The sequence below is a fragment of the Aquila chrysaetos genome, chromosome 10, assembly GCF_900496995.4.
Source record: "Aquila chrysaetos chrysaetos chromosome 10, bAquChr1.4, whole genome shotgun sequence".
NCBI classification, from domain to species: Eukaryota; Metazoa; Chordata; class Aves; order Accipitriformes; family Accipitridae; genus Aquila; species Aquila chrysaetos.
The window spans coordinates 27,238,289-27,261,938 of NC_044013.1; the positions used below are offsets into that span (position 1 = coordinate 27,238,289).

At 42.1% G+C, this 23,650-nt stretch overlaps 1 protein-coding gene across 7 annotated transcripts in view; it reads right to left on the reverse strand.

Moving 5' to 3' along the window:
• The window catches only part of DGKD (diacylglycerol kinase delta), a 62,044-nt gene that overhangs the window by 34,554 nt on the left and 3,840 nt on the right, over window positions 1-23,650 (reverse strand). For 4 of the 7 annotated variants that reach the window (XM_030027500.2, XM_030027497.2, XM_030027498.2 and 1 more), the window contains exons 2-3: window positions 11,244-11,354; window positions 10,473-10,553 (exon numbers count right to left, since the gene is read on the reverse strand). In XM_030027500.2, the coding sequence (XP_029883360.1) occupies window positions 10,473-10,553; window positions 11,244-11,354 (192 nt within the window). Of the gene's footprint in view, window positions 1-5,769; window positions 5,795-5,863; window positions 6,081-10,472; window positions 10,554-11,243; window positions 11,355-23,650 lie in introns of those variants that run through there. The other 3 variants (XM_030027499.2, XM_030027505.2, XM_030027504.2) reach the window with 3 other exon arrangements.

Sequence of the window (23,650 nt, forward strand, 5' to 3'; positions counted from 1 at the left end):
GCCATGCCTTCACTGGCTGTCTTGTGCAAATATTGATGCTCCCCTGACACTTCTCCAAAAGTTAGCTTCATCTCCTCTGTCTCTTCCTCATACAGCACATGTCCCCTTACCAGCTGTTAACCCCCACCCCTCATGTTGACCCACACTCCCCTGTCCAAAACCAACACCAGTTTACTGACATTTCAAACCAGGCCAGCTGGCAAACAACAGAGCCAACCAAAGAAAATTTCTCATTTCACATTCTAATAATGGACTGGACGTCCCTGGATGTCCATCCCCAATGAACAGCTGTGAATAATTGGATTAGAAAGGCAGTCCAAAAAAGACTCCTTATATTAGACCAAATTTTAAATTGAAATCTGCCATACTTCACCCTTTGGTGTTTTGCTGTACTGAGCGACCTTCCTCCACCCAACAGCTGGAGCATAAACTTCATTCTCCGTTCTTGCTGCCATCAAAGATGACTTTATCATCTCTGCTCACTTCCTCTTTCAGTATTTTCTGGCTGCCCAGAAACTTCTCAGCAAAAAAGTGACAGTCTGGCCAAACATGCATTGGGACTGTTTCTTATCAGAGTAGATCTGGTGAGCTCAGTGACCACAAAAGATGGCAAAACAAGTTAAGATCACACTGGCCCAATCACAGAGCTGGCTCAAGAAATGCTGCAGGGGGAGACGGGGTGGGGAGGACATACAACTTTGCTAAATATAGTTTTTCTGATGTGATACATTTCTCAGAATGACCAAAAGCGGGTGTATGAGAACACCTGCTCATTCTGACTGCTTCCTTTTACTCACATCCTGTTCAAATACAGTCTTACATTCAAAGGTGCTAGCCATAAATCCCTCAAAGAGATCCTGGATTATTCCAAACGTTTGATGACTTGGGTACAGGGAAAACAGGAATTTCTGGAGCTCAAAAGACCTAGGAACCGCAACTAGAAAAAAAATAAAATAGCTGCAAGAACAGTCCTGGTGCAGCCAAAAACTTCAGCTTGATCACGTATGGCAAAGGTGGGGAAAACGTCCACCATCTCTGTAGCTAACTGCTATGTCTGCTTTTGTATATTGAAGTAAGCTCTTGTATCCCATGAACCCCAAAACTCAGGAAAGAAAATTGGGTGCGATTATAACAAGGACCCAGCCATTTTATCCCCTTCAGTTCCTGTACCAGCAACAGTGCTGGTTAAATGAACACTGGCATACGTTAAAAACACGTCGCCTGTGTTCATCAACAAAATTCACAAAACAGCAAAGTCACTATATGTTTCAAACACCACCGCTGAACTCACAGAAGGCAAAGTGGACTAAGCGTGGATTAAGCAATGCTACTGCCTCAGTAAATACACAAGGTTAAAAAGTAGACTGTGAAAAAGGGAGAAGAAAGGAAAATGAAAATACGAGTTTCAGACTCAAACAAGTCCTTTACACTTAAAATCTTAAAAGCCTGTCTCATTGATGTTAGCTTCTGAAACAATCTGGAGCTGAGCATCAGGCCACCAAAGCCTTAGACAGCAAGTCAGCATGATTTTAGTAGGTCTCTATAGTTTGGAAGAGAGAAATAATACGAGTATCAATGCCTAGACTCATGGGGGACCGAGGCTTGCCCTCCACCACAGACAACATCCCTCTTCCAATTTGCAATTCAGCTTTGACCCAGTTTTGCCAACAAATTCAGCCCCATTAACTCACTGCAGTGGTCAGTTAGAGCTCTCTACAATTGCACTGATTCTCTTTCCTGAAAACCTGGATGCTACCCTGAAGGGGAAAGAAAAAAGAAGCTTTTATATGACACTGGAGGAATGCACCAGTTTTATATTTATTTTTATAGTGCAAGATCTTTATTTCCTGCTAAAATGACCATCTTCCACCTATGGAAACTCTAATTTCCACCAAATAGAACAAGTCATTAATGTTCTTATAGTTGTGCCAAATTCTGCCTTTTTCTTTTTTTTTTTTTAAATAGCAATAACAGGATTTTCCTCAAATCCCTAAGTGCCCAAACCTCTGTTTGCACTATACTGTGTATTTTATCCCCAACTTCCATGTGGCTGTTTTACCTTAATTCTCAATCTCTAAAATCCAAGACAGCTCATTTCCATAGGAAAATGGGTAAAGCACATGGTGTGGCCTCTTTAGGACCATTTTTACATTATTAGGTTCATTCACCTTGCAATACCTACCTCATCTGCCAGGGGAGGTTGCACAAGTTGTGATTACAAGCACATCTTCTCTGAGCACTGTCATTGGCACTTACCGCTGCTGCACTGTGCCCACAGATCAAGTTCAACTCATGCTGACCCTCCATCTGTGCTTTCTCCCAGTCCCTATCTTCCCCGATGCTGCAGCGGGAAAGCAGACCAGACAGAGTGTTGCCTGGGAAAATTATCATCTCTCATACCAGGGTCACATTCCTACATGCTTCTGGAAACTGTTCCTAAACAAGGCACATTCCTGTTCTTGGCAATTGGTAAGAGGAACACAGACAAGGAGAGGATTTTAGGACTTTTGCAACCACTTAACAGATGTCAAAACCTAGAGTATGCAAGAAGGTCTTTGCCACTGTTAGCAGTTAAGAAATGCAGACAATCCTGGTAATTAGTGCAATATTAATCACTAGAGATCTACATGGACAGAGCGGCACCAAATGGGAACCGACAGGGCTCCCATGCCAAGTGCCAGAGCATCTTAGCACAGTTCCATTATCCACCCACCTTCCACTTCATGCAGCAGATGCACACATACATCCCCCTTCTTCATCTGTTTTCCAAAGGATGCAGTCCTGCCAAGAAAAGTGTTCCCAAACAGAACTACCCTGTTCAGAAAGGGCAGCACATTTGGGAAGGTAAAGGATACTCCAGAGAAACCTTCCTACTCACTCAAACAGAACCAAAACCATGAACAACAGAGGGGCAGGTCAACATTCCCCAGTGGTAGAGCTTCTGTCTCAGGGGGCTCATACACATCAAGGCTAGCAGCTAAAAAAATCACAGGACTGAGCAACAGAAAACCTTGTCCACAGTAGGAAAATGACCTGTTACTGACAGCTTATTGTTAGTAACAGCTCCTCACAGCCCCCTAACCTCAGCTGTGTTGAAAAGAGGCTGGTAGCTAGCACAAAAGGAAATTAATAGCTTTCAACAGCTTGATGAACCCAGTAGCTTTCCATACTGGGTCACTAGGCAAAGACAAGTCCTGTTTCACACACCGCAACAGTGAAACCATCACAAGCACCACAAGTAGGGAGACCTCATTTCTGCAAATAATATTAGCAAGCCTCTCCCTGCCTGTCAAAATGACCAGAGTAAAGATGTGCATAAAAAGAAGTCTCTTCCTTCTAGAGCAACTCCCACATAAAACTAAACCCATCATGGTCTCAGATGACCTCCTGTTTACCACAGGTTGTTCTGCCTTTGTGTCCTCACCTGGAAGGGGGAGAAGACACTGGAATCTGCAGTCTTGCTCAGGAAGGTACATAAAACACCAACATGGCACAAAGGTTACAAAGAGCAAAGAGATTATCAAACAAAAGCTCCTACTGTTCAGGCACAAGGGCAGTAACAGACATTATTTTCAAAGCAGTAAACTTCCCTCTAGGGAAACAAAAGCTCTTCACAAACAGTCGCCTTCACTTCCCAGCTCTCTATCTATCCTGTCTCACAGTAAAATTCACAAAGCTCATTCTGACCTCTTTCTCTTACAGTAGCTTCATCTTTCTCAAAAACCTAGCATATACTGGGATCATTCTGTAACATACAGTAGCAATCGCCAGATCTCTCCACCCACAGCAACTTCTTCCAGACTCTCTAACTCTTCTTCCATGTTTATCCTCTCTTCGATGGTTTTTCTCCAGATTTTTCCTTCTTTTGTGTGAGTAGACTAATGACCAGCTCCTGTAGGAGGCTGGATTAAGAGTCCTAAAAATCCTTGACATGAAAGGATTTTAAATGACTATTTTCACTGACTAATAGTGACTCAGAATGGTCTGTTTACCAAAGGGCCTTTTCTCAAGCAGAAAAAACTGCACTGAAGTCTGGATGACAAACTACTAAAATAGCAAAGTATTTTGAAACTGACAGGAAATGGGGACTGAACTGCACTTAATGAAGGGAGGGGGGAAAAACAGCAGAGCTATTCTGGACATGGCAATTCATGGCTCTACTCATATTTTCACTTGCTTATAAAGGAAATTCTGTTACCTGCCAATATAAACAGAGTAAGAGCACTAGCAGAGAGTGTACAATTCCTGAACGTGTATACACATGTGTGTGGAAGAGACAACAACCCCCAGCAAAGCCTGACTTTCCAATGTGCACTCTAATTTTGTCCAATTTAGCGAAGAGAGTTTAAAAAGGAGGAGGGAAGAACCATCCCTTTCACGAGTCCCTCTTTTCTAATCTTTCCCTTCTCCAAACCTTAACAAGGCAATCCATGACTGTGTACAAAGGAGCAAGGTGAGCAGCCAGGAGACTCAGCGACTCTCCTGTGTAACTATGTCCCCAGGTTAGTAAGTCTTTTTGCCCGCTTCTGAGAGCTGATGTCTTCCCTCTGGGTCCCTCATCCGCGTGCTGAGGAAGCAGGGGAGGAAGATCCCCTCGCTCACTGGGAAGCCCAGTGACTCCCTGCATCATACGTTCAAGCCCATCTTTACCGAAGGGCTGAGGCCACGCGGGGCAGTTTGGGGAATCTGTGCAAGTGTCAAACCACGCAGATTTCCCTGATCTTTATCAGCCCAGGCTTAAAGATCAAGCCTAACCTTCTGCAAACAGCTTGTAACAGAAGTTCTTATATTCCTTCTCCTCATAAAAATAAGTCACATGCTCTTTCTCAAAGCTTGTGTTTCAAACCAGCACAAATAACCTCTGATCTGGGTTCCTCTTGCTTCAACAGTGCCTTACAGGAACACAGCTCCTGCGCTAGACACGAGCAGCAGACTTTCTGCCTGACATGTGGCTTCAGCAGCTCTATCCACTCTTTCAAAACCAAACTCTTCAGAGAAGACTTCACTGCCTTCTCTGCCAAAAAGGATATATTTTCACTTAAAAGCACTAGTACAAATAATTCAACTTGACATGAAGTTACAGGAGAGGCAAAAGCACTTTCACTTCATTGTGAAATGAATTTGCAGACATCAACAACATACTCTCCCCATCAGGAAGCACCCTCAGCACTTTTTTACCTTTTGTTAAAGTTCAAGCACTTTGCCCTGTGTTTTTAGGAAAGGTTAATTACCCCAAAATGAAGATTCATGCTATTTCTCCACCGCGTCAACAAGCCCTGGGACAATACAGCAAAAATATACAGTCTGAATGAGATCAGACAAGTCACATAAAATTTCACAAGACAGAAACTGGCATCTTTGCTGCTGAATAAAGTCAGTACTAAGTAACAAGGCTGTAATAACAAAAAGTTGTAGCACACCTCAGGCTTCGGTAAAGCTGAAGAATGACATCCATGCTGCTTAGAGATGACAGCATACTCTCATTCAGTAGCACCAGCAATTCCGGGTTCCTCAACCTACCACAACCATTGTCGCCTCTAGTCATGCAAGTGCTCTGAGAGAGAGGTACTACTCTAATCTCAATACTTCCCCTCTCCTGTGACATTGGTCAGGGTGAATCATCAGTTAATAAACAGTATTTCTTAACTAATGGGTGCAGCATTACAGCACTGCAGGCACATTTCCCTTTACCCCAATTCTGGAGAACTTATCTACATAAATCCGCACAGGAGAGAACACCTGAACAGTAGGAGCTTGTAGCAAACTTACTCTGAAGAACTTGAGCTCCTGATGATCTGTTATGCTGGCACAGGTGCCATGTTTCTCAATGCTTAGTCCAGAAAACTTGGACTCCTGCTCTTACGTTTCACGTTCAATCTTCCTCTAAACTAGTGTCCAGAGCAGCCTACTCTCTTAGAAAAAAAAACTAAACAGGTTGCTTGACATGCGATTAATAGGATTAGTCTCCTCTGTGGCCAGTCTTTCTGAACTATGTTCCACTTGCCACAAGCTTATTAGCTGTCTGCTTAAGGAGGAGCTGGGATAAGTTTCCTTCTGACGGCAGTGAAGCAGAGAGGCAGGCGCTGACTGTAATAATATGCTGTTTCCTGTCTGTGGCTGAGCTGAGAGGTACTTCCCAACAGAAAAGGGTTTACAGGAGCTCAGGAGTTCAAGCTCCACCTCTTCCAGCAGAATACCCTTTAACTAGGGAGGAGGGGTCAAGAGCATGGCTCCTGGCACTCAACAACATGCTCTGAGCAAGCTTCACTTGCACTAAAGCGTCAGAAAAAAGAAATCAGACTGCACACATCTGTCTCCACAGAGACAAGCTTTCTCCTATGGGATCTCAAAGCTCTGAATAAGATGGGATGGAAAGTGAATGTTGTAATTCACATTATGTGAATGAGGGTGAAAGGCCACACCACCATTTGCTAGCAATAACTGGAAAACATTTACAAAAGCACCATGTGAGAATCATATTGAAACACAAAATATGTACATGGAAAGATCTGATGTCCTTCCCAGGCCCTCTCCTGTTGATGACAGGTGTTTTTTATTAGTATTAAAGAACACATATTTTAGATTTTTTATCCCCTTTAGCTTTATACAACTCCTGCACACGGCAGGAAAGGGTCAATGAACCAGTAAGGACTCACTCCATCATCTCTGCCACTTACACTGAAGGCAGTAGGCTTAATTCAGTTGGCACTTTCTAGAAAAGAGCAGATCTTCACCAACACAGCAACCTGAGGAGTAAGAATTTGTTCACCACAAAAAACATTTACCAAAACGGGCCTAAGGAGATGACCCAAAGTCCTTTCAAAGACACTTGAGGGGATAGCTGTGGTGGCAAAGCGTTGGCCCAAGCAACAGACAATAGGGCAATTGGTGCCCCCCCCCCCCCCCCCCCCCCCAAACTTATGGGCTTCGCAGGGGAGAATGGGCATGCTGGATGGTTCAGGTCTATGACACAGGTAAAGCGGTCATTTTGAGAGAAGTATCTCCAAAACCCAGGCTTCCTGGCATGATCTAAAGAAAAAACTATTCTGGGTTTGAAGTATGGAACTCATCCTCATCGTGTATTTTGTTTTAATGCTCCTAAAGCAACTGCAGGCTAATGCACTAGGCGGGCACATGAACAAATCAAGTTACTGCGAAATTGCACTGTCCAAGAAAAAACTGTTTGTGGAAACAGCTGAAGTCTCACTGGGAAGACCCAATGTGCCCAGTGTGATCCCAAATCACCTGCTTTTAAGAAATCACAAGAGGTTTTGAGGGTATGGCTGGGAAAGCTCTGCTCAGAAGTCAGGGTCAAGCTTTGACCTCACCCATCCAACGCTGCTGATCTCTATTTCATAAGGAGTACAAATGTAGGCACACACTGATGGCAAGCATCCAAGCTAAAAGTTGACCACTCTCTCTAAAATAAATGGGTCTGAAGTACCAGGACAACATGGTTATCATTAAGTTTGTATCACAGCAGATCCTCTCTAAGACCTTGTGCAAGACAGCAGCCCTAGGAAAATCCACTGGTGAGAGATCTATACACCAGGTACTAAGGGACCATACATGGAAAGAACCAGTCACTTACAGCCCAGACATCGCAAAAGAATTTACCTTGTAGACAGGTGACTTAGAAGGACAGAGATGGCAGAGATGTGACAGAACCAGCAAATATTACATCTACCATCCTCCTGAGAGGAGAGAGGCCTGGCGTGGGGCTGCTATATGATTTGTTCCCAGAGGCTTCCTGCTAAATAACTCTGCAGCCACACTGCCTGACCTAAAGGAACAATAGCTAAACATAAACCTTTTCCTTACACCTCTCAGGAGATGGAGCTGTACAACATCTTAAGCTCAAAGATGCCCCTAGTCACATGCTCCCAGCCCATTCTATAGTCACATACACATTAACTCTGGGTTGCAGTCCTGAAAACTGTCCCTGTTGCAAACAGGATACACTTACTGAAGAAATCTATGCAAGATCAACTAAGTAAGCAACAGTGGAACCTGTATTACACCCTCTTCAGAGGAAGAGGTCTGCATCTTAACACTCACTTTCTTGCTCTCCTGCCTGCTGACAGCAAACAAATTAGCTGTCAGACTTCTGTCCTATGTAAAAGGTTTACTGGCAGCTATATTTTTTAACCTTATTCCTCTGTTTATGCAACATAACCTTTGTTGGCTCCATGCTCTGGTTTTCTCTCATGGTGCTGCCTCCCCATGCTCCTCACTGCCCTTTTACCAGTTTCTCCTTTGACTGGTCACCCCTTATTACCTCTTTGCTTTGGATCCACACTGCTCCTCTAAGGGGTTTATCTACTATTTTTGTTTCCTGCCTCCTTTGTTAGTACCTCAGGAGTGTCATTCACACAATGTGACTTGCAGAATCTATACATTAAGCAGTACAGATGCCTGGACAGAGGATGAGTTTCCTCAGAAAGAAACCAGTCTTTCATAAATCTAGAACTACCAGTCTCCATTGAAGAAAACACAGAAACAAAAAGAAAACCAGAACATCTAAAAGTCAAGAATAACTGTCTCTGCTATACAACACCAAAAGTTGGATGTTTTCCATTTAGGATAAAAACTCAATAGTGAGTCCCACTGATCTGAAACAGGAAAAAAAAAAAATGCATCAAAGAACTCTGAATTTTGGAAAGGAACCAAGCTGGGGAGATACAGGGAGGAAGCAGAGTGCTCTCAAACAAAATCAAGAGAAAATTGCAAGACTGCAAGGAATCCAAAGCACTGGTGGCAGTGATGTGGCAGACCAAACAGGAGCAAGATTAGGCAACCTTCTGATTTTCTAAGCATTTTTATAGCTCATGGTAAACCACAGTCAACCCCCTCTGTAAGCCATGTCAGAAAGAGTAGATAGAAATTAAGAGAAGAAATGTTTTTCTTTAAGTTTACCTGAGCCCCATGATACAGTGATCAACTGGAGATAGTGCAAGCTGTATTTGCTATGCGAGTGTCAAAATAATCCTATACTTTTTACCCTCTAGGGAAGGCAGGGACTGGCAGAGCCTGATACCATAGTCATGGAAGTAACTCTTCACTGTTGGACTCAGATGGGGCAATCTGAGAGAGCAAACACACTCTTTCCAATAGTGTCCCTGAGGGAGAGTAGGTCTCTTCCAACTATAATAAGCAAAACAGTAACAGTACATTTGTTTACCTGAAAAATCAGTTTTTATTTACATATGGGAAAACTGAAGCAAGATCCAAGAAAAAACATGCTTTATTAACAGGTAAATAACTTTGCATTCCTGAAAATGTATCCCCTACTGAAATCACTGCAGAATCCTTCTCTCTGTGCACGCACGCCAACACCTGATATTGATATTTACTATCAGACCCAGATGTGCCTCCTACTTGTCCAATTATGGATGCAGAAAGTGTTTTCAAACTTTGAGAAAGTGTTGGAATTTCATCTGGACATAGGGTGGACACCACAGCTGCTTTGCGCAGGTACCGCAAAGCAAAAAGCTACAGCTACATTAACAGAAATAACCTTTGCTAGATGTTGAAAGCAGTGGGTCACTACTGCTGCAGCACAAGGCACACTGCTCAGTCTTGGTCACCACCCTACAGGATCAGCTTCCTCCCTCCACCTGCATTGCTCCCCCCCTCATCTTGCCTTAGACCAACACTGCCTCCTTTCTCCACACTCTCCTCTCTCCTCCCTTTTGAGCCCTTCAGAGGCTGCATGGAGGTTAGTGTGAGCTTTGGAGCTGGCTAACAGCAATGCTGCTTGATACTCGCCCTGCATGGCTGCTGTTAACAGCTTTTTTCTGCACACCAGGCATTTCCCCCAAAATGGAGTTTGTGGAACACCTGTGCCTGAGAAATACAATCATTTTTTCTCCCAGTTACTAAGCCTGGAGAAAATGAAGCACTGACACCACCACATTTCCAGATTCCAAATATTTAGCACGTATTCCACATCTAACAAGTATCCTAAATCAATTCCACAGTTATTTCTGTGCGACTTCTTTTTGTTCCTCCTTTTGCTTTGCCACTATATATTGTGTGCATATATAAACACACGTACAGCCACATACAAATAAAGTCAGAGAAAGAAGTTTACATATCTTAAGGCCTGAAGGGAAAACTAAATTCCTTTAGCAAGATGTCCAGCATAAACATCAACAGCACCCCTAAATCCCTCAGCAGAACAATGTTTTCTGTCCCACTGTGTAAATGGATTTTATCAAACCCTCCCAGCTTACAGGTAAGAAAATTCCTGAATGTAAAGTTTTAGCACTATACATAGTAACCCAAGGTTTTTCCCATGTGCATGGAGATGAGTTATGATTTTGTAAGGAAAAATAACTGTAGGATTTTTTTTTTTTTTTTTTTTTTGAAAGAGGCTGTGAAGATTGTTCAGATGTTTTTAAACTCTGCAAAGGAGGAGAGATGTGGGGAAAAGATGCAAGAAGAATGGAAAATAATGCAAAAAATCCTACCGTGAAGCTGTTGTTGACATTTTTAGTGCTGGATTCTGCCACACTGGCATCTGTCAGATCCACCTCATCAAAAATAATGGACTGGAAAGAAAAAATTCAAAACCCCAATGAATTATTGAATCCAATGTATAAGCAGCAGACCCAATGGGACATGCCTGTATGTCTGCCTAGCACAGTCCATCACTGCCTTTTGTGATCTGAAGGAAAGGCCCAGAACCAACATGAAGGACTCAGAAGTCTAGTTCCATATACTGGGGCTCACACTTGCCTTGTCTTCAGTCAGTGAACACGATGACTTTAGTCTTATAAGGAATTATTTAAAAAAAATAATTGTAGGCTTTGTTCTTGTGAAAGGAGACAGATTTATATCTCGTTGACTAGAAACATGCTAAACCAGATGCATGGCAGCTCTGATTTGATAAATTCTAGCCTTGCTTGTCTTCTCCATTTCCTCTTTTCATTCATATTTTAACCCTTCTTTTTCAGCTTCTATTGATTCAGAGCCCATTCCCTACTAAAATGTACCAAGGGGGAAAAAAATGTAGAAAAATCAGTATCACAGGTCCCCATGATGCTATGCTTTACAAGGATTTCCAAGTGTGAGGCAAAACACGGGGATCTTCTAGTAGCTACAAAACCTGAAGACAGGGGCTTACAGAGCACATGTTCTTTTCTCTACTGAGGGCTGCCTTCTCACAGACACACATCTGCTTCCAAAGCTCCACCACTTATTTTCTTCCCTTGGACTTATATGTATTGTCAAGACCTTACCTTAGCAGTTTTTGCATAGTAGAGCGTTCGTCCTCGCAGCTTAAAATATCGCCTCTTCCAGCGCTGGAAGGAGCTGGTCTGTTTCATCAGCATCCCCTCTTTTATGATAGTCTACAAAACAAGGAGAGGAGAGGGGTGAAGCATACATTTTACTTAACAGGCATCTTTTATGGTCTCTCACTATATATCCGTACCAAAAAAGACTGGAGCTTGAGATCAATAATCTTAGTGCCCTCTGCTGGAAGTGCTTAACAAATTCATTCAACATATGCGAGCAAATTTAACAAGATTAAACCGTCACAATCCATAATCCACACTGGGGTGCGGTTTTATCCTTGTCTCCAGTGCTATCACGATACCAAAAAAAGATAAAATAACTTATGACTGAATGAGCATTTCAAAGTCTTAACAGTGACTCGGGAAGCGTAACAGTTAAACTCACTGAGGTCAGATTTCAGTCACAGGTGACTGTGCCTTTCATTTAATTGGCATTTGATTACAAGCACATACACACCACAGTATACCTGTTCCTATCTCCAGTTCTGCCTTGTGAAATTACCAGCATCTACCTGGCACAGAGCTGGCAAGCTGCAGGCCCATAGCGTGAAGAGTGAAACTAGAGTGAGGAATGAGCTATATCCAACTTCAGCATTTGGTATTCTTCAGATAGTCTTGGCCCTGCCTCAGTACTCTCTGGCTGGCTGCCATTTCCCAGGGCTGGAGTGCCAAAACTGACTACACACACCGCCTTTTTTTTTTTTTTTTTTTTTTTTTTTTAACTGCTTTATAACTAGATTGACATACCAGCATACACAGTCCCATATGCTCATTCACATACTATGCATACATAGGGGTAAGTATTTAATCCACATGCACTTCATTCTACTTCATCAAATACATTTGATTCCTTCAGCGAGGACAGATTTTGAATACCAACAGCTACATGAAAATAATCTCAAAAACTGCAGCTTAGAAAGACAAAAGGCAGAAAAGTCAGAGCTGAGGGTTCGTGCCCAAATTACTGATTGAGGGTATTGCCTAGGAACTGCAAATAGTGCTATGTCATGCCTCAGTACCACAAGAAACCTACTTCTCTCCCTAAGGAACAGCCCCCGGGGAATCCACTTCTTCTGAGAGAGCCCAATGTGATAAACACACAGTTAAAATACAGGAAACAAATAGTCCAACAATCTTGTAAGACAGGTTATTCTGTATCTTGATGCCAGGAAAATGACACAGCTTTAACATACCAGAGGTCTCAGTGTAACTCAGGTTTGTAACAGAGTCAGGTCACGGATGAGTATCAATTAATTCACAAAGACAGTGTTAAATGTATGCTGCCAGGCTACTGCAGAGCACAAAATAAATACTCTTACTGATCCACAGGCTTTAGTTAATTTTAGAAATCCTTTCCAGGGCACTAAACTTGCTTATAAATGCTATATATATTTCTAATGTGGGTCTTTCCTTTTTGAAACAGCTGCAGATTTCAATACTTTCCACACACACTGGCCCTTGCCAAGCTCGAAGTTTCCTCAAAAAGCACTTGGAAAATAATGCTGACTACAAGAAGAAACATCCGTCTGACAATAGATGCTTCTCTCTTGCTAGACTGAGCCATCCTCAAACTGGCCTGAGAGATCATAGGGCCTGGACCATCACAGTGATGCCTCTACTCACAAACCAGCTGGGAAAGAGTGGGCTCCCACACACCCCCAGATCTGAAAGAGCTGCTGGCCATAGGAGCCACTATATACCGTCCTCCACTGCAGCGAGAAAGATAAAAGGGCAAAAGCTCCTTTATCTCCTCCAAAAGAAACATCATCTACCTTGCAGCCTGGAACCTGGCTGACTCTGAGGCTAGCAAACTCCAAACCTCATGGTTTCGCAGTGTTCTGTTTCACAAAGCCACCTGCACACTGGCAGAAATACCTGTCGGTGCTCAGGCAAACACCAACTCAGTGTGCCTGGTTCAACCAGGAATCACCGAACTCCACAGTATTTCCAGCAGAATGAAACGAGATAATGAAAATGCATGATTGAAGACTAAGCTTGTATCAAAAAATGTCCGTCTCCCACATCAGCACCCCACAACTCTGAAGTGGTTGCTGAAAGACATCTTGGCACCCATCTTCCCCAAGTCACAGCAGGGACACAGCAGTAGGAATACACTCTAAGAAGCCATAAGGCATCTGGGATTGGCTATAGGGTCCGGAAGTTAAACACACTGTAGTGATACCCAGAAACAAGATGTTAAACTAACTTAGAGCTGGTACTACGCAAAGAATCTGAAACTCAGCCATGATCTTAATCTGAAGCTTCACAATAAGAGAAAATGGCGTTCAGTGACTGACCCAACAGCATCCCTTGCTGAAACGACCCTGAAGGCAAGGCCAGAGCTGAAGACACTCATCTGGAACCAGGAAAGGTGCATTCAGGCTCCTACTCTGCCACAGACTTTTTACAAGATCCCAATAAAGCAATTTTCACTCTGCGTGTCTCCACCTCCCATCTGCCAAGTGGAACAAACAACACTGCCCAACTCTGCAGAGTCCTACTAGAGTATATATAGATACACATATACGTGTCTACCTGATGAGTTAGTTTAACCTCCAGCACCTGAGTATCAAAGAGAAACATAAAGCAACAGCATCTAAATAACCATGCTAAAGAAATCACACATTTCTGCAGTTCACTTTCTACAGGGAAGAAAATGGGAAAGTGGCATGAGATTTTCCAGATTAAGACAGAAACATGGAATGATCTTTTGCATTCCTTGGACAAAACCACACATAACTAAAAAATAAGACAGAAAAAGTAGCTACTGAACTCTTCCAAGCCCTGAACCGAAGTCAGAGAGGAACTAAAAATCCTGGGGAAGACTCCCAGGATGCAAAGCCCAAAGATATCAAGGCAGCCAGGGGTCTGATCAAAAAATAGCAACTTGCAGGAGGAGACTTCAGAGTTCTGTTGCTACACTTATTCAGAGATGTCCTTAAACTGGGGTCAGCCAGAGCTCCGCACTCCCCAAGCTTGGTCAGCAGCACTCTGGTCACTCAAGCTCTTGCGCAGACCACCAGAACAGTAACTCACAGCAAAACAACGCTTCTGCTTTCCCTCAGCTCCCACAGCTCCCGCCTGCCACGCTCGGCTCCCAAGTGCTGCACGTCAGGCGGCTCCCCTCACCTCAGCAGGGCTCACTCACCTCTGCACAAGACATGCATTCCTCCATTCCTCTTTTAAACAGAACCCTCTTTTTTTTTTTTTTAAACCAAAAGGCAACAATCCCAGAGGTCACCTTGCCCCTCCCTAAGTAGCAGTTTATGTCATTTGCCAGCCTCTCCCTATAGAAAACCTCACAGCTACACAACTCAGACATGAAAGGCCAGTGAGAAGCAAGCTCTCGCATGCACGCACTGCTCAGAGAAAACAAGCCTCTAGTTCAGAGCTGCCCATCTCTGCATGAGAGCAGCTCTTCTATTTATAGGCCCACAGCTCACTAAAGAGTTTGGTGGGTTTGGGCGGAAAGGGCTGGAGATAAGATCAAGATGACTTTATAAAATGATTCAGACATCACTACCTTTCTCCTCCTCTATTTTAATTTTACAGCCAAAGGACTTGCTACTTGCAGAGGAATGCAGCTGAAGAAAATTGACTGGGGAAAGGACCTGACAGCAAAGTGACATCAAATGAAATAAAAGGGGGTAGCTGAACAGTTATCTCTGCTCACCAGCCTCTCTGTAGCTTTTTTAATTGAAAATCCACTCTGATCAGATTGCTAGGCATGTAATTCATCAAGACAAAAGTGAAATTACTTCTCCCATAACAAAAAAAAGGAGAGTTATATCTATTTTTAGTGTCATTATATTGGATCCTATGGGAAAAGCTACTGCCTTGAAACATCATAAGGTTTGATTACATGCATCTTATCAAGGATAAATATAAAAATTGTTTGTGATCAAACTATCCAGACTGCTTTCTATCCAGCTGAGTTTCTCTACAGTGTGCTGTCCTGTGGCATGGCACTCCATGGGCAGATAACACTGTGAAAAAATTAAATATCTTCTTGGATCAAGCCTAAAATGATGTGTTAATAGTTTCAACAGTGACCCCCTTTTATCATATTACAAGACAGTGTAAAAAAGGTTACCGAACAAACTGACAATTTAAAGCAACACTGCATATAGCAGAGAGTCTTAAGTGTCTCTGCAAAGAACACGATTAGACAGCTGAAAGGCAGGGCCTAGGCAATTTCTAGCATTTCACTATTGATCCTTGGCCTTGAAGAAAAGCAACTTCCTGCAGAAAAAAATCCAGTTCATGGCAAGCAATACACAATCCTTGCCTCAACTCATCCCCTTTTAAAACTTGACACTTAGAAAGAGAAATATGTTCTCAGATTTCTCCTGTCAAAACGGGTGCAGGGTTTAGGCCTAATCCTGAACTGATGAAAGAAAAGTTTTGCCACTGACCTCAGTGGGAATGGTTTCAAACAACTCCAAGGACTTTAATTAAGGACTTAAGACAGGGAGAGCCTTGTGCTTCACTGCTTCCTGCTCACGCAGTCCCACCTCATAAGAAAAAGCAGCCAAAAAATTAACAGTAGTCACCCACAAAACCAGCACAACACGGTCGTATTTTTTGCAGCATTACTTCTCTGAGGTGTCTCTGTATCCAGTAACCCACATCAGGAGATCAGAGAGCCAGCCTACACAGATAAAATGCTTTCTATACAGATAACATGAACGATTCTAGTAAAAAGTTAAGAACAATCATGTCAGATTTCAGCTCTTTCAAACTGCATCCCTTGTGCTGCACCTAGTACTGCTCACTATGTGAAACACAGGAGTGGCCCATCCTTTCCTGAAGCGTAAGCCTCTTGCCCCATTTGGAAGTAGGGCCCTTGATATAACCAGTTTCCTAATCTGGAAAACAAGACCCTATTAGCCAGACTGAAGGCAACTATCAACCGTACTCAGCTGTCAGGCTGGCAAGTGTCCTTTGGCACAGGGAGGCTCCAAACTGTGTTCGATATAGACAAAGGAAGAACAATGCAACCTATTTTACAGCTGAGATCATGACATATTCTTAGGGGCAGTTATTCAGTGTGGCATATCTGAAACAAGAATTTTGCTCCACTGACATTTCTTTCCAATACAGAAAAAGAACTGTGTACAAGGTAAAAGCAAAATAATTCAAAACTATCTAAACAGCAACTAAAGAATCCCAAATACCAAAGTCCTCAGCATCTGGATTTCTCTGTTTTCCATGTGTCTTCAGAATGTAAAAACTTCAGGGCACAGACTGTTTTTATTTGTACGTACTATAAAACTTTGAGCAGGGTGCTGATGCCAAACAACAAGTAACTGACTACAAAAAGCACCAAATGCACAGAGAAGGAGAAAACAAAATGAAAAAGCACATGTGGAACTGACAGGCTATCTTTATATATGCTTACTAAGGAACTTCACAGGCAGCTGATCCCCAGGGACCAAGCAACCTTATTTAGTCACTGACTTCAGGTAAGCTGTGGCAAAAAAGATGGGAGTAGATCTGCAGTCACTTAAACACGGCAAGACAGTCTTGCCACGCTAGGGCAAGTACAAATCTGTAGTGCTGTACCTTGTTGTGGGTAAAACAGTTTTAGCAGCTGGTTCCATAAAAGCTCTTTGTGGTCATAAATACGGAACTAATAATTATTTAGAAATCAAATGAAATATAGTAAATCTGACAAAAACTACAGGAATAAATCTAACCAACCCCATAGAAAAAGACAAGAAAGGTCAAAAGGCTAGGGGTTAACAAGCTAATCCGAGAGCAACATCCTTCCACCAGACAGTGGTCACACCCTGGAACTGAACTCCAGGAAGCTTGGAGGGGAGAAATCTGCATTAGTAAAGCAATTCTAAGTATGGGATACACAAAGAGCTATACAGATCTATAGGGGAGCACAAGGAATTTACAGGTTGTGTAGTCCTGTTGGGGAATTCTACATTAAATGCACTTGGATCTTGCAAAAGTGAAAACTGCATTAAGATTTCTTCCACTGGTATCAAAAGGACAAGACATTATGTGAACTCACTACAACAAAAGGACTCCAGAAGAGGGGAAAAAGAAAAGAAAATCAGAGGTCAGCTGTAAGAATCGAATGTCAAAATAGAAGCTAGGGCTGTGAGTCAATGATCCAGCAACAGAAGCCGAGCTCTCCACTGATGAAGGGGGTACTGTCTAGGCTTTTAGTGTACATTGTTTAATACCATTTTGTTTTAATAACCTATGCTTTATAAACTGGGAAGCACCCATATCAGGTTACAGCACACATCACTATACAAGCACATGGGAAAGCCTGCAAAATCTCCCCTAACAACCATCCTCCCAATCCTCCCTCTTTTCTAACCTCCAGCTCTGCTGAATTAGCTAGACTCTGCATACCCAGTGAGAGACTAGGGGTGACCTCAGCCGACAGCTCTTGGTACAGCCTCTCTGCAACTACTAGGACAAGCAGAATTCAGAGCAGCATGCAGTGATCCGTTGATAGTGTAGCTGAGATGTCACTAACCAGGAAATGCAAACTTAGCCTCCAGATCAGCAATAAAAACCAGGAGTTTCTATCAAATAAAATACTGAAATGGCTTGAGTTAGAACCTGCCTTGGCACAGATAAACAAATGCTCAAACACTTCATTCTTCATTAGTTAATGCTGCAGCCAGTAAACAAAGAACAGGTCTTTGAACCAGCTTCTTTTCAATACCATTTTCAGCTGCTACTACTGTGAATGATTCTCTTCTAAAAGGGACAAGTGCTCATAGACCTAAAGTGAACAAATTAAGAAAAACAATTTGAAAGCACGCAGAAAGGTTGCACATATATGGGAAAGGAAATACAACACACCAGCATATCATCACACGGCTCCCTGGTAAAATGAGGTCAGTTAGAGAGCTCCAAGTGAAGTACTTAAAATAGATGAATACTCTGGTTAGCTACTTAGAGGAGGGAATGAAAAACACACCACTACACTCTGATTCAGGACGAGTTAGTAGCTGGACAACTCCTGGCACGCTAACTTCTTAAGCCCTCAATATGCTTTCCATAGGCTCCAGGCATCCTTCCCGAACACATTTATCAGAAGAGGGGAACTGAGCACAAAGCTCAAGTCATCCCAGCAAACTGTATAGCAAAGCTGAAGATAAGGGCTCAAATCCATCCACAGAGATAACCAAAGCCAAAAAAGCAACAGTTTAAAAGCTACCTGAAAACTTTGGAATGGAATAAAATTTTAAAGGGTACTAACTAAAAGTGAACTTTATACATTTAAGGACAAACATGAAAAATATGCTGTTATTTTTTCCTACCCTCTTAGATTACACCTACGCAACTACATCCCTTCCTTTGGGCATTTTCCCCATACACAAAAAAAGTCAAAACACGTTACCTGCTGTGAAACCTTCAGCTCTGAGATATGCCTGTCACACAGCTACACACCAGCACCACAGAATCCCCTGTATTAACTCAGAAGCACATGGCTCTGCTGCTGAAATGCAGCAAGATAACCTCATTTTGAATCACAGCATTGTACACAGAACCCTTTAATGCTGCAGCCTGTACCACTAGAGCTTAAGTAACACTCTTATTCATTCAGACAGAGCCAAGTTATTACCAAAAAACAGGGTTGCCCGTCTAAGCCCACCCATCCACTTCACCTCCAGGCAGAATGAGCCAGGCACTTACCATAGCAGCATGTCAGGGCCATTTGATATGAGATTATCAGGCTGGGAAGGTGCTATCAGTGCTATTACAAGAATAGCAAATGTAACGGAAAGCACATCCAAAACACAGCTGCAGATCTCATCCTCGCAATCATAACCACCCCATCCTTCCCATACTGCTAAATGTCATGGAGATCTTGGCCAAGGAAGGAAAAGCCTCTTGGCCAGAGGAAGGAAAAGCCAGCAGAAAGTACTGGTACAAGAACTTCAGGACATGGGAAAGTGAAAGTTATACCTTGAGGAAGAAAACTGAATCTTTTACCCTTGGGTCGAGGAGGCTGAGAGAATGACAGCTTCCTCCTACTGTGTCTGGATTCCCATCAACTCTGCTACTGAATTCTGCAAGCAGCCTTATTTGGTAGTGGCTGGTAGATGTAGGGCCAAATCCTGATCCTTTTACTCTAACTGGTATTCTAATGGGATTACACTGCTGAGAGCAGAAAGCAGCTTTTGGCCTTCGGCCATTTAATTAATACTTAAGGTATCTCAGAATTTATGTTTATCTCCTCTGTAACAATTGTCATTATCAGATTTTTCCATATTTATGTATTAAACAACCTATGCTTTTAAGTTTTTTTTTCCTCATCCATTTAACATAGTTTTTAAAGGATAATCCAAAGTTTTTAATTTGTTTTTCCATTTTCCCTGTTTTAATGTCCTGCAAATACCTTTGACCATGCCAAGACATCTTGATCAGCACCAGCAACAACAAGGAAGATTAGCACAGCCCTGGGAACACCGTTTTGTTAACTTTCAGCTAAACAGAACAGAAAGCGCTGGTGTAAGTTCCCAGAATACCGGTTTTTAATAAAATCTCAGCAATAGAGCTACACATTCAAAAATAATGCTCTGACCTGCCTCAGCAGAGAGCAGTTTGGAAAGCAGACAACATGCCCTCCCTATTTTATCAGCCACACTTCTGCCTTTCAAAAACCAGCAAAGGTGGCCGTCCCACAGGTCAAGACACTACCCTGGAGCTTGCAACACCTGCCTCAGTTCCCAGCTCCCCTGGGGATGCCCTGTGTGATTTTGTGCATTTGATAGAAGAAGTATGTGTCTCGATTCCCCATATGGGAAATTGAGGTGGTATCGCCTCTCCCCCCTAGAATATTACATGGCTAAATTTATTAAAACTTGAAAGACTCAAATACAATGTGCTTGATGCAAACATTATATAATCAAGATGGCGTTTCCTTTTTCAAAGAAAGCAAACCACAACATCAGAATAGGTATCAGATGTAAAACTTTCCAACTTAGCAATGAGACTGTAAGGAAATAAAAAGATTTCCTCTAAACCCAAATGGAGTAATCACTTATTAATCAATTACCTAACTCAACAGTGGTAATCTTTTAGCCAGGCAAGCCACCTTTTTCCTCTCTGGATGAAAAGAGGGCTGCAGGCTTTGGACCTCCTCCTCTGTATAACTGCTTTCCTGTCCATGTGTAGCCCAGGGACTGCAGACAGTAAGCACCATACCCTGTGGAAGCACTGAACTGCTTCTGTGGAGGTGCAGCACTACTGAACTGGGCATGCACAATAAGCTTATTGCTTTCCAGAGTGCTTTATACAAAGCATGCGAGAAGGGGCCACGAAAGATGGCAGCTGATGTGGATCACTGCTGCTGCCTCAGCTATTTGTCTGCCTGAAGCTGAACAGTCCTTGGATAACCATCCCACAGGGCTGCAGAACCAAACAGAAGCATCTTCTTTCTTTAAGAGACACTTACATAAATTCTTAGTGAAACAAGAGCCAATAACCACTTAGTGGGGAAAAAGCAAGGAACAAATGGTTTAAGCAGAAAGTTAATAAAAATTCCTTTAAACAATGGTTTGTGCATTTGAAACCTTGAAAAAACATATTCCAAGAGGAAGGTGCTTTCCAGTTGGACAGTATTTTGCCCTGAAATTCCCAATGCTGCTGTGACACTATCTAGTGTAAACTTTAAGCTTTCAAGGAAATAGGGAATACAAAAGCCTCTCTTTATCTCAATTCTGCTTTCTCTTAAGTGTGCAGGTCTATCTGCTATTTTAGAAAGAATCACATCAGATTTGTAATTAAAGAAGGTAAAGAAGGTAAAGTTATGCAGTGTCTTACATGGTATACTGGTTTTTCTAATCAGGCAATCTGGAGATAGACATTTTACAGTTTTCATTTATAATCCAGTACTCCTCCAAAGTAAAATATAAATTATTTTTTTTGTAATAACAGGTTTTGGATAGGGGGAAATGATCTAAATATTTGACTTAGTTTTATTTTAAAAAAAAGAAAAAAAAACTTTAATACCCATTTTATTTTGCCTCTAATTTTATTTGAGAGAACAATTACTAGCCTGGCAATGTACTTTTTAGCAATGTGGTCTAAGTAAATCTATGTTCTCAAAACATGCAAAAGTTTAGTGTTAGCTCTTTAGTTCCTGGAACTTGAACTACAGTTAGAAGGAATGAGAAAAGCTACAAGTGTGTGTGGTTTTGTGCTTTGTTTTGGTTTTTTGGGTTTTTTTTTTGTTTTGTTTTTTTGTTTTTTTTGTTTTTTTTTTAAAAAAAGGAAGTACCAGCTGTTGCTTTCACATAGCATCCAAAACTCTCCAGCAGCGAGGCAAACTTACAGTACACCAGTGGTAACACAGTGCTGGGAGGCTTCCCAAATTTTGTCAGAACAGATGAGCCTGAAGAGCACGCAAAACATAACGTAGATTGAGTTAAGGGACGGAAACATTCTTACAGCTATGTACCGTGGCCTAAAATCCTACCTTTTCCCTCGGTGCTCAGAGAAGGAACTTCTCTGTTTGTGGTGTTAATCCAAGAAAATTCATGGCCTTAAACCTGCGCTCAAGATGTTTGGTTTGGATTCAATCACAAGAACTTCTCTTTTGCAACAATTACCTCTCTTTTAAGTGAAGAGTTCTCAGTTTCTACCTGGACTAAAGCATGAGCCACTACAATTTATGACATGTGAAGCTCCTAAAATGTCCTCCTTTAGACACCCTGTTGGAAGACAGCATAACAAAACCAGACAGACATTTTGATATGTTTTATGGGAAGATGCCACAGACAGAATGTGAATTAAGCCATAAATTCCTGAAAATTCTCTCCCCATTTGTTACATATTTCTTTTACATTGTCTCTTTGCTGAAGTGCATTGCTTCTTGTCCTAATACTTCTTTCAATACTTGTATCAAATGAATAAACTGCTTGGTTTCCTTATGCTAATCTCGGAAAACCTTAAAACATTTGCCCTTCAGAAATAAAATAACACTTCTTTACCTATAAAAAGGACATTTTATCTATTAGGCAATACAAGAAGAAACAAAATGAGCTTTCTTCAGTTGCTCGCTGCCTACCACATGTTTCAGAACTCAGTTTAGTCTGGTCTGGAAACTTGCACGAAAACAAGGAGAAACATTTTGTTTCCTCCTGCTTTTTCTTGCCTGTACGCTTCAGGGTGGCTCCCAGACCTCAAAGCTACTAATCAGAAAGAGAATCACAACCTCCCATAGTGCAAAAGTTATCTATACCACAGACTGCTACACCCAGCATAGAAATTGTAAATTCACTAGTTCAGATACTCACCAAAGTCCATCCACCACAGCATAAAGCTTGGTCCCAGTTAATTTATCCTGCTTTTTGTAGTATAAATTAACCTGGCATCTCTCTGCTACTGGAGCTAGACAGCTTCCAATAGCCCAGAAAGTTTGGAGAGCTGCTCGCTCTGTTTGTAACTGTTGAAATATATACTGCAAACTTGTCTTAAAAAGTTCAAGGCAATGATAAATGGTTATAAAAACTAAAATATTACAGAGAAAATGCTCATGAAAGTAAACAGAAGTTAGACTGAATTAGTCTAAACAAGAAGTCCTCCTGATGCCACCCAAGGACGTTGCTGAAATCCTGTCTAGTAAACAAACTGAGATCTCAACATACCAAAGCCAGCATGCTGGAAATCACACCTAACTGAAGAATGAAATGAGAAGATGGCCTATTCATCCACTCTCCTGCTTTCTGAGGTTTGTAATGTGACGCTTGCAATGAAAGGTCAAGCACAAAGGAAGAAGCATGCTTTACTGCCAGAGCCCATAAAAGGTGCAGTGCCCCACCATTTGATGCCGTCATCTCCCAGGACCTCTTTTGATATTACTGTGTCTTTATCCCTGCCAGGTGACAACTGAGATGATATCACCACTTCAGCTGATTCCAGCTGAGTCCTCAACACTGCTTAGAAGGTGGGAGCAAGGCTCCTGCTGTTGCCTCTCCTCACACACATCATCCTTCTCTTACTTTATTTCATCTCTTTCCTAATTCTTATCCATTCAAAAATACTTTATCTTAGTTGACCAACAGTTTCTCTAGCTGCACCAATGCCAGCCTGAGACCAGGAGAAGGGCTAAAAGCATTGTACTATGAAGCTTGATGCTGGTACAAGTCTGACAGGTCTCAAAATGGCTGATAAAGCACTCTAGGCAGCCTCTACTTCTTTGTCAGCTGAGACAAGAGTTACACTACCAGCTATACCTGATCATATGAGATGTTCTTCTCCCCCCAAAATAATAATAATTAAGTGACTGCTAAACATACTTCTCTTCCACCTTCTCTTCCAAACACTTAGCTTTCTGCTGCTCCTTCCCCTGCCCTGTATCTTCACAA